This window comes from Tenrec ecaudatus, chromosome 15 (genome assembly GCF_050624435.1).
Source record: "Tenrec ecaudatus isolate mTenEca1 chromosome 15, mTenEca1.hap1, whole genome shotgun sequence".
NCBI classification, from domain to species: Eukaryota; Metazoa; Chordata; class Mammalia; order Afrosoricida; family Tenrecidae; genus Tenrec; species Tenrec ecaudatus.
In genome coordinates, this window is record NC_134544.1 from 28,785,355 (window position 1) to 28,797,628 (window position 12,274).

The window sequence follows — 12,274 nt, forward strand, 5'->3', positions numbered from 1 at the left end:
GAGAGGCAGGACCCGAGGCTGAGGCTCCGATGTCACAGCAGGAAGAGCTCAGCACAGCCCATACATTTGACATTTCTACGCCCTGCCTGTTTGGTAACATGCAACTGCCCGCTTGGTAAATAAATCTGGGGTGAGCACACACAAAAAAATACTATGATTTCTCCAGATAGGGCAAGATATGACAAAATAACGATGTATAAATTACCAAGGGCACATGAGGGAGGGGGGAGAGGGGAGGGAGGGGGCAAAAAAAGAGGACCTGATGCAAAGGGCTTAAGTGGAGAGCAAATGCTTTGAGAATGATTGGGGCAGGGAATGTATGGATGTGCTTTATACAATTGATGTATGTATATGTATGGACTGTGATAAGAGTTGTATGAGCCCCTAATAAATTGTTTAATAAAAGAGATCATATTTGCCAGTAAGATTAAAAAAAAATACTATGATTTGAGTCAGGCACACCCTAGGCCTCAAAGTAACATCCTTGCTTTTCAGTACTCTAAAGAGGTCTTGTGCAGCGGATTTACCTAATGCATTGTGTCTTTCGATGTCTTGATTGCTGCTTCCATGTGCACTGATTGTGGACCCAAATAAAATCCTTGACAACTTCATCCTTTTCTCCATTTATCATGGTGTTACCTACTGGTTCCGGTGAGGGTTCTTTCTGGTCTTCTTTACACTGAGCTGTAATTCCTACTAAAGACACCAATCCTTGATCTTCATCAACAAGTGCTTCAAGTCCTGCTCTCTTGGAGTAAGCAAGGTTGTATCACCTGCATATTGCAGGTTGTTAATATGCCTTCCTCCAATCCTGAAGCCGCATTCTTCTTCCTATAAGCCAGCTTCTCTGATGATTTGCTCAGCACACAGATTGAGTGTGGTGAGAAGATACAATCCTGAAGCACATCTTCTCTGATTTGAAACCATTCAGTATGCCTTGTTCTGTTCCTACCACTGCCTCTTGACGCATGTACAAGTTCCACATAAGCACAAGGAAGTGCATTAGAATGCCCATTCTCTAAAGTTATCCATAAGTTGTTATGATCCACACAGTCAAGTCTTGGCACAGTCGATTTAAACGCCTTTCTGATATTCTCTGCCTTCAGCCAAGATCCATGTGAGATAAGCAATCATCTCCTCTGGTCCACATCTTCTTCTGAATCTAGCCTGAACTTCTGGCAGAGTCAATGTACTGCTACAACCGTTGTTGGAGGATCTTCAACAAAATTCTACTGGCATGTGAGAAAAGTGATATTGTTCTCTAATTTGAACATTCTCTTGGGTCACCGTTCTTTGGAATGGGTAAATCCGGATCTTCTCCATTCTGCTGGCCAAGTAACTGTATTCCAGATGTCCTGGCATAGGCAAGCAAGTGCTTCCGGTGCCTCATCAGCTTATTGAAACACTATAATTGGTATCCCATCAATTCCTGGAGCCTTGTTTTTGACTAATGCTTTCACTGCAGCTAGATCTTCTTCCTTCAGCACCATTGGTTCTTGCTTGTATGCTTCCTCCTGAAATGGTGGAATGTTGACGCATGCTTTTGGGCACGGTGACTCTGTGTATTCTTTCCACCTTTGTTTGCTACTTCCTACATCATTCAATATTTTGCCCATAGAATCTTTCAATATTGCAACTCGAGGCTTGATATTTTTCTTTCGTATTTTTTTCAGTTCAAGTGTATAAGTTAATTAATATATACATTTGCCTCAGTCCCCTGAGGCAAACTGGAAACCAGAATATGACTCCTGCTCCTGTAAAGATGTACAGCCTCAAAACCCAATGTAGAGTTACTCTGAGCCAGCATCGACTCAGTAACAGTGGGTCTAGGACATGACAGTGGACCTGGGCTCAGCAAAGAAGCCTTGTCTAGAACCACTCTGGGGGAGTTGTTGGCATATAGATGGCACTGGAAATCATAAAGGAAGATGAGACCATCTAGAACAGGTGGTTTTCAAACCTGGGGTGTGTATTTACAATGCAAGTTTCAAGAGCCCATCCTAGAGTTTCTGATTCAATAAATCCTGGCAAGACGCAGCTTTAGTGAAAAACAGTCCAACAGGTTGTGTTGCAGGTAATACAAAGTCCGTGAGATTTACTGATCTGGGACAAGAATATAGAGGAAGATGAGAACCAGACATGGGATAAAGTCTCCACAAACTCCAAAACCTAGAGTTTGGGTCAGAAGAAGCCCTGGTTAAGGAGCGTGCCACACGGTCTGAGAGAAAGGCATAGAGAGAATGCCTATCACAGGAGTCAAGCGACGCGTTTCAATTCTGTGGACCCCTCACTGAGGTCAAGTTACATGAGGACTAGAAAGCAGCCCCTGGTGACTAGTGTGAACCTTGGCAAGCTATGTTTGTGGGTAGAAGCTGTGTAAATTAGATGAGTTTAGAGGCAATCCAGAAGTGAGAAGTATCAACCAGTATAATCAACCTTTCCAGAAGCTGAGGAGAAATACAGAGGCTGGTAGGTAGAGAGGAATATGAGGCCACACTAAGGGTTATCCTTTTACATTATTTTTTAATAAGTCATTAGGTAGAAAATACTAGGACAGTAGTTCATCAGTTTGGCCACACAACATAATCAACTGTTTAACTTTTAAAAATATCAGTGCATCCCTAAAAATAGACTGCAGACTCAGAGAGCAAAGCTTGGCACTTCATCAGACTCCAATGGAAAACATAGGTAAGGGTCAGAAGACAGACCTGGAACTATTTGTAGGCCCTTTTTTAATCCTATTTTTTTTCATGTCTATATATATAAGATAGGCCAGATAAACAATCCCAAGGAGAAAACAACAGGACTGATGGTTCTGGGGAGGGCAGGGGAGAGGGTAGGTTGGGTAAAGGGATAGAGAGAGGCAACAAACCCTGGGACAAGGGAACCACAAGAGATCTAAAATTGATGGTGAGGAGGATATAGAAAGTCTGGTGGGGGTTGATCGAGTACAATGAAGCCAAGAGGAATTACTGAGAGCTGAATGAAGGTTGAACATGATAGTGGGACATGAGGAAAGTAAAAGGAAATAGAGGAAAGAAGTAGAAATCAAAAGGCATTTTTAAAGCTATCAATATAAGCATGTATATATGTAAGCATATTAATATATAACAAAAGGGATATAGGTTTATGTACATTTATTTACATATTATGTATCAAGGAAGCAGACAGAAATTGATTCTCTACTCAAGTGCTCCCTCAAGGTAAGAACACTTTGTTCTAATGACCTGGTATTCTGTGATGCTCATCTTCCCAACAAGCTCGCTCAAGTCAAAATGGGTGCATAAGCAAATGTGGTGAAGAAAGCTGATGGTGCCCAGCTACTAGAACATACAGTATCTGGGGTCTTAAAGGCTTGAAGTTAAACAAGGGGCCATTTAGCTGGTAAGCCACAAAGTCCACATGGAAGAAGCACACCAGCCTGTGTGATCATGAGGTGTCAACAGGATCAGAAGACCCAAAACAAACTATCATATTGATGCAAAGGGGCGGGGGAGCAGAGTGGAGACCCAAAGCCCATCTATAGACAATTGGACACACCTTCAAAGAAGGGTAACAAGGAAGGGATGAGCCAGCCAGGGTGCAGTATAGCACCAACAAAATATACATTACTCTAGTTCTTCAGTGTTTTCCCCTCCCCCTTTATCATGACCCCAGTTCTACCTTACAAATCCATCTAGACCAGAACATGTACACTGGTACAGGTATAGATAAGAGCTCTCAACATACAGAATCCAGGACAGATAAATCCCTCAGAACAATAATGGGAATAGCGATACCATGAAGGTAGGAGAGAGGGGAGAAAGGGGGACCCGTTTGCAATGATCAATGTAAACCCCACCCCCCAGACCAGGGGGACGAACAATAGAAACGTGGGTGAAGGGAGACGGCGAATGATGTAAGATATGAAAATAATAATGTATAATTTATCAAGGGGTTTTGAGGGTGGGAGAGTGGGGGAGGGTAAAAAAGAGGAGCTGCTACCAAAGACTTAAATAAAAATGTTTTTAAAATGATGGGAGCATATGTACAAATGTGCTTGATATAATCGATGTATGGATTGCTATAAGAGCTGTAAGAGCCCCGATAAAATTTATTTATATATTTATATACATATACATGTCAATGCACAGACCCCACCTCAAACCAGAAAACTGACTCTCTAGTGGTGGAGTCTAAATATCAGTGTTTGTTTTTTTATTATATAATTTAATTTATCCATGTTTGTGTGTTTCTCTTAAAGCATAGTTTTTATTCCTCTTGTATCTAGCATGTAGTATGTACTCAATGTACATCCATTGTGGAAAGTATTGCTAAGCCAGTAAGGAGCAACAGGAAACGACTGTATCCATCATATAATCGTATAATCTTCGTGTATTAGAGTCCAATTCTCTTACTTTTCAATGGGGGACCAGAAGCTCAAGTGGAGAATTAAATGCTTTGAGTCTTTCCGCTTTGAGAAGGGCGGATCGGAGCCAGGAAGGATCTACTATTCTAACTCACAGGCCGGTACCTTACTGCCTTTCAACCTCATTTTGACTACTCCCTCATCAGCCTAATAACTCTTCCTCGTCATTCCATTACCTCCGTCACAAACTGTCCCTGTCGTCCCTTTCACCTACTCGTTGTCACCCCAACCCCACCTCCACCTTTCCCCCCACTCATCCGGTCCACAGTCTAAGCCGGGGGACCAGGAGAGCCGCACTGCGCACGCGCCAACCGGGCGGCCGGCTGTCGCCATAGCAACCAGAGACTCCAGCATAATCGACCTCTAGCAACAAGGGGAGAGGAGTTCCTGGTAGAATTCTTTTTCGTAGATGCTTTCCTTACCGCTTCCCGCGCCTGGTGTGTAACTTTGAGGGTCTGGTAGGAAAGCTCCATCGGACGCTGAGTCAAAGCCTGAGAGAGGCTAAAAAGAGCCAGTACGTCCCGGGAACGCGACTCAGGGAAACCTGACGCTTAACCAGCCCGCCCCTCTCATGATTGGTCAGAGCCCAGACAGGCCAACCAATCATCAGCCAGGGATGGGTTCTTTAGCATGCCAATCAATGTTAGACACAACCTGCTGTGCGCTTGATTATTGGCTTGGCCCTGGCCAATCAGAGGCAGGAATCGATGAGTGGCAGGTCTTAGTGGGGAGGGGCGGGGCTTGCAATTGTTTTGATTCTCATAATTCTCAGTTTGTGAAAAGAGTGAGTTCGCCCACGCTCCTGTATCGTACTATTTGTCCAGTTGTGTTGCATAGTATTTCAACAGTTGTTCAGGCCCCTGTGACCCGCAGGTTTTGTGCCCAACACTATACTACCCCATTCCGTTTTTTTCCCCAAACTTTGGCAGTTGCCTCTTATTTTCCTTTGTCATTGCCTATTGTCCTAGGAGGAAATCATCATAAAGTTATGAGAGTGAGGAAAGAAATTTGTATGCAGTAAGGAGAAAAGAGAGGGAGCAAACAGACTGATAGGCCAACAAAGATATGTCTGACCAAACCACGGAGTAATACAAGATTAGCGCTTTTTATATTGAGTGGGCAGTGCTTGGGTTCTTTCAATAGCTAAGATAAATTGTAACTGTAAGTTCTGCAGACTCAGACGTTTTGTGATAAAGAATGTGAGAACGAGTCTTTTGTTGACGCATGAGACGAGAATTGGGGAGGGAAAAGGAGATAGCCCTTTTCTGTCTGCATATCTTGTTCTCAAGGGGTGACTCCCTTAAATCTGCCCTCCTTAGTCCTCTGTAGGAGTCCTGGTGGCATAATAGTTGTGCCTTTCGGCTGCTAATTTCAAGGTCTACAGTTCTTAAACCACCAGCTCCTCTCCAGGATAAAGACAAGACTTGCTACTCCTATAAAGAGTCAGTCTCAGAAACCCACAGGGTCAGGACTACCCTGTGCTGTAGGATCACCATGAATCAGAATCCACTTGGTGGCAATGAGAGTTTGAGATTCTTTGTCTATGTTATTTTTCATCTGGTCTTTCCTGTAAACAACCTGCTCCTCCATACTTTCCCAGATTACCAAGGATTATCGGATTACTCAGGGCTACTGGGTTTCAATGACTCCTTGGGACTTCACCTTGGCAGCTTGGCAGTCAGAAAGTGAATGTGAGGTACTCAGGATGTCACTAGGACGATTCCAAGGCTTAGGTCAGGGGTGCCACACACTATCCATAGCCACTTGCATGAAAGAATTTGCCGTGTGGACTGACTGCCAGGGATTTTCTGGAATGCAAACTGTACATCAAACCTCCCTTTTCCAACTCCCATCACCTAAGACCTACTCACCTTACAAATCTCCAAACATGGACTCTACCTTCTCTTCACATTTAAATTACTTCCTTCTGACATTCTTACTGTGAATCTTATTCCAAACCATCCTCTCTGCATTATTGTAAGCCTTCATTCATTCATTCATTCATTCATGTTCTTTCCTCAGAATACCAAAAGATTTATGTAAATCTAAAACTTCTTTCTTTTTAAATAAAATTTTATTGTGAATTGGGGCAGTGTGACATTTCAGACCATCAGCTTTGCATTCATCATTTCAAAGCACTCATCAACTCCAACAATGCCCCTCCATTTCCTAACCCACCCCCACTTTCTCTTAATTTTTTCTTTTATGGGCCTCCCAAGACAATATCCGTCACCCTTCTAGACTGTTGCTACTCTTTCCCACCCTTCCTCTCGCTCCCTTGGGAATCCCCAAAGTCTGTGAAGATGGTGCAGGACCAGGCAGTGTTCTCTTGTACCTGGAGTCTCTGAGAGTGGAAACTGACTTGAAAGCACCAAACGACAGCACACACCCTTAATCCTCCTGCAGCGGGACAAAGAGGTAACATCAGGATAACTGGAGAAAAGGATGAATCTGTCAAAATATTATCTTGCTTGGATCCACAGTCAATGTTCTTGGAAGCAGCAATTAAGAGATCAAAAGAAACAATATATTTGGTAAATCTGCTGCATAAGACCTCTTTAGAGAATTGAAAAGCAAGGATGTTACTTTGAAGACTAAGCTGCACCTGACCCAAGCCTCTTATGCATGTGAAAGTTGGGCATTCAATAAAAGAAACTGGAGAAGAATCGATGCATTTGAAATGTGGTATTGAGGATACAAGAGTATTGAGGAGAGTACTGAAGGTACCATGGACTGCTAAAAGGACAAACACCTGTCTTGGAACAAACATGGCCAGAATGCTCCTTAGGATAGCAAGACTTCTTAGATCAGTGGTCTCAATCTTCCTAATGCTTCGGCCCTTTAATACAATCCCTCATGTTGTGGTGACCCCTAAGCATGAAATTATTTTCATTGCTACTTCATCACTGCAATTTTGCCACTGTTATGAATAATAATGTAAACATCTGATATTTAGGATATATTTTCTTTTTTATTTAATATTTTTTACTTTAAACATTTTATTAGGGGCTCATACAATTCTTATCACAATCCATACATACATCAATTGTGTAAAGCACATCTGGATATTCTTTGCCCTCATCATTTTCAAAGCATTTGCTCTCCACTTAAGCCCTTTGCATCAGGTCCTCTTTTTCTTTCCCCTCCCTCATGAGCCCTTGATAATTTATAAATCATTATTTTGTCATATCTTTCCCTGTTCAATGTCTCCCTTCACCCCCTTTTCTGTTGTTCATCCCCCAGGGAGGAGGTACAAATTGAACATGATTAAACATAATTAAAGCATAATGATTAATCACAAAACAATATGTAATTATATATTATGAAATATTTATGTGTTTTCCAATGGCTTTAGGAGACCCCTGTGAAAGGGTTGTTCAATACCCCAAAGGGGTGTTGTGACCCACAGGTTGAGAACCGCTGTCTCAGATACTTTGGACATGTTATCAGGAGAGACCAGGGCCTGGAGAAGGACATCATGTAAAGTAGAAGGGCACAAAAAAAGTGGAAGACTCTCAAGGAAGTGGATTGCATCTCTGATGGTATAGTGGTTGCATGTTGGGTTGTGATCCTCATAGTTGGCAGTTTGAAAGCGCCTGCATCTCCTAGGGAGAAAGACTGGGTTTTCTACTCCCATAAACAGTAAACAGTCACAGAAACCCATTGGGGTCACTATGAGTCAGCAATGACTCCATGGCAGTGAGTTTGGGTTTGTTTGTTTTTTATGGCTACAACAATGGGCTCAAACATGGAAACAAGTGTGAGCCTGAAGCAGGAACAGGTTGTATTTCATTCTTTTGAGCAGTCAGACTAGGTCAGAACCAACTCAATGGCACCTAACAACAACAACATGGTTAACAGTCAGCGCCCAAAATCCACTTGTTGAGTCTCACGTAGATTTAGACGTGTTCATTTCTTTTTGACTATGAACCAAGAATGTAAGCAATCTAGGCAGAGTGCATTAGAAATTAGATTCCTACCACGCTTCTAAACAGCCCAGACAGGGGCGGCCTCCCTTAAGGGCTGGCCTGGGTGTGTCCTTGATTGAGATAGCAGTCCTAGGGTCCCATAGTAATGAGACAAGCCATGACTGCCTTGGTCAGAGGTCCCTGAACCAATCTTGTAAACTCTTCTGTGTAGCATGATAAATGTGTTCCATCGTGTTCCCATGCCCGTTTCTGTAGTCACATCTACAACTGTGATCTACTAATCTGATGTCAGTCATGCTTTTGTGAGTTTCCTCTGTCCTCCCATGTCTTACTATGAGCCATCGGTTCTTTGGATCCTAGAACTCCATCATAATCTCTTGCTCAGGGTTGCCCTCTGGTTTTGTCCTTGTCTTGCGCTTGTCCTGTTTACTTAATGTTCTTCTTAAATTATATTTGCAATGTGGGGTCTCTTTTGTAGCCTAAAGCAATAATAACAAGAGCTGAGACTCAGTACACTCTCATTTTGTGTCAAGCATTTTCCAAAGGCTGGCATCACGTATTTTTTTAGTGGGATGTGTGTCAGGCCCTGAATATGTCTTAAGACCATGGGTGCAGATGAGTCATATAGATGGCAGACTACGGCTGAGTGATGGGAATGGTTTTTGAAGCTGCACTGGTCACTGCACTTTCTGAACCCTTGTGGTTCAGTTTCCTTAGCTGACTTAGATACCCAGGAGCCTTCCAGTAAAATCTAGTCCTTCATTTAAAACTAATCTGAGGAGATGGTTTTGTTGATCATTCACTGTCTTAGAAATGAAAAAAGGAAAAATCTCTTAACAAGGAAACTTGACTAAGGTGGACTTTCCCATGGATTGTGCCAAATAAATACTCCTCAAAATTCTATGAGATAAATAAACCATCCAATTAACTCCCCCACATAGTGTTAGTTTTCTGGGGTAGTTTACCTCGGTTCTTGAGTCCCAACACTGAAAGGATTCACGCAGCAAAAGCACTTTTGTAAATCCACGTAACTTTTATAAGGGAAAGGAAGTTTCAAGTATTACAGTCTCAGAAAGTACACACTATCCCTGGAACGTGTGCAAGGCCGAATGAGGGGAAGGGGGAGAAGCGTGGGAAAGTTTGCAACTGAAAATGGCCGCTTCAGGTGAGGCCAGAAAATCACACACGGGCTGAATACTGGTTCAGGAGGACGAAACCACTCATGCGGAACCAGGAGCAGGGAATCCTCAGAGGCCAAGAGAGAGAATGCCGGCAGAGAGGGCCTGCAGATGCTTATGTGTGGTGCATGCAGGAGAGATTCCTACCCTCCACTTGCAGAGAGCTCCTGAAAGAGAGGACCTTGACCTCAGCCCTTGTTGTGTTATTTATCCCCTCCTATCCCTCCTGGCTGGGGAGGCGTGGTTGAGGGCACTGGCTGAGTTTACGCATACCTGTGTGATGTCAAATCACTGGTGCCTAATCTGGGCGCCCCAATGGGCCTCCCACCTGGGCCTAGGTGACTTGAGTCTGAGCATGCTCGGTTCTGGATTTTTCCATGGGTGTCTAATTCGTGTGCCTGGTTTCTTTCCAACCCCTTTATTGTGGCAAGGGCAGCTACTTTTTGCTAGGCAGGCATTTGGGGGAGACAACACTACCCCCCTTATTCCTAATCTGTCTACCTTTCAATAGCAACCCTATAAAACAGGGTAGAACTGCCCTGGTGAATTTTTAAGAGTGTAAATTTTTCTAGGAGTTGGAAACCTTATCTGTCATGCTCTTAGCTGTTGGTCATTCCAAACGGTAGACCCTGTGGCTAGCAGACCAAGTATCCTATTGTGTCACCAAGTCTCTGGGAGATACATATTTTACTGGTGAGGGAACAAAGCTCGGACAGTTCCAGTACCTTTCCTAAAATCACAAAAGAGCAAGTGGGGCAAGATTACACCCGCGCTGTCCTGTAAGACACTGTAAAGGAGCTCTGGGCTAATCTGTGGCTGTTGGCAGAGCAGTTCTTGGACTATTGTGGCGATGCTGCTGGAAAGGGCCGACACTTGGCCACCGTTTAGGATAACTTTACAGCCAACCCCCATAACGGCAATGAGGCAAAAGCCAGCCTTTACTCTGGTTTTGGGTCAGATCCCATAGTGCTTTATATTCTTAGAATTTCAACAATTTTTGGCAGAGAGAAATATATTCTAACATCAAAAGTCTGCATGATTAAACTTTTTTCCCCTGTTTGTCAGAATTAATAGGTACTAAAGATGGCAGGATACATTTTCTTCTTTGGCAACATAAAAAAATGAAGTTTTTGACATATATATTCAGAGACAACTTGCAGTAGACTGGTACAGATTTGCAGTGAAGCAGGTACATTTCTTGGCGGTCTTGAAAATTCCCTCTCATTCTTACATCTAAAGCTCTGCTACTGGTGATTTGATTTGACATTTTGAATACAGAATTCCAAGTTGTTTACCACTTTTTTCCCCTTCAATGGTTTTATTAGCATATAATTCACATACCATACGATTCAACAGTTCAATCACATCAACAGTTGTACAATCATCCCCACAAATGAGGTTTAGAACATTTTCTTCATTCTCGTACTACTCATCATTATGAGTCCCATTTCCCTTGACCTCTCCTGCCATACTCTCCAGGAACCATTAATCCAGTTATTGTCTTTATTGATTTACCTGTCCTGGATTGCATATGCAGAAAAACATTACAAACAAACAAAAACTAGCAAAAAACCAACAAAAAAGTAAAACAGATAAAAACCTCAATGAAAAAGAAAGCATTTTGTTTTTCTGTTTTTCCTATTGGGGTGTATCTCAGATTTATTTTATCATTGAGAGTAACCTTCTTGAATTTTTGTTATAGGTTTTTCTGTTTCCCACTATGTGAAACCCAGGACTGATGAATCTACAGGGATAACATGCAGACTACAAGTTCCTGGGGGTACACTAGGGGAGAGAGGGGCATGAAGAGGAGTTGGTATCAAGGAGTTCAAGAAGGAAGAGACTATTTTGAAACATTATGGTAGCCAATTGTACAATACTACTTGATGTGGTTGAATTATGGAATGACATGATATCTGTATTAGCTCCTAATAAAATATTTTTTGGGGGGAAAGAAAGTAGAAAATATTAAAAACTAAAACATATTTAATTGGGACTTAAGATATATCAAATGATAGGGTGCTAAATTTTTATAACAATCCACTTTCCAATACATTCTGCATGTTATCAAGGATATGCCATGGTCAGAGGGGATTAACCCATGTGTATTTCTCTTTCTCGCTCTCTCTCTTTTTACTGAAACAGCTTTAAAATGGGTCAAAAAGGAGATCAAATGTTAAGATATTACATTTTGACCTAACTACATCTGCTGAAATCAAACAGGGCTATTCATAGCCCTCAGCTATGATTGGAGGGAATTCACATGAAGCTTAATTTAGGTGTGGACCCTGTAAATGGATTTTGGGTTTCCACTGTCATCCATAGCCTTCTAAAAACTAAGTGTTCACAATTTAAACTCTGATATCATTCTTGTGGGGGGAGGTCAGATGCTTACAGGCATCCTCCCTGAGGGCAATCAGTTGCCAGACTGCAATGGGCCCCACTCCCTGCTGTTAAGGACAATGGACAATGGTTCCTGTACATGGAATTGACACCCTACTGATAAGGGTCTCTATCAGTTGAGCTAGGGAACAGGTCAAACCAGCTCTGTGACATCAAAGTTAGGCTGCCATCCTGTATCTAGGATCCGCCCATCTTGCCACATGTATACCCCCAATCCCTCCTCTTCCTATTGCATGGATACCCCTAGATTACCCCCTCCTATTAGTGCATTACCTATAGGCAAGGTCTTTCTTTTAAAAAATAATGACAGGACACAGCTTAGTTCCATTAGCCAAACATGATAGAAAAACTGTAAA

General features: G+C 42.5%; 1 protein-coding gene across 2 annotated transcripts in view; it reads right to left on the reverse strand.

The window, feature by feature from the left end:
* KATNAL2 (katanin catalytic subunit A1 like 2) overlaps positions 1-4,939 on the reverse strand; it is a 103,448-nt gene extending 98,509 nt beyond the window's left edge. For both annotated transcript variants that reach the window (XM_075532533.1, XM_075532532.1), the window contains exon 1: positions 4,831-4,939. In XM_075532533.1, coding sequence (XP_075388648.1) covers positions 4,831-4,881 — 51 coding nt within the window. In that variant the 5' untranslated portion in view covers positions 4,882-4,939. The remainder of the gene's footprint in view (positions 1-4,830) is intronic.
* Between the last annotated feature and the right edge of the window lie 7,335 nt (positions 4,940-12,274).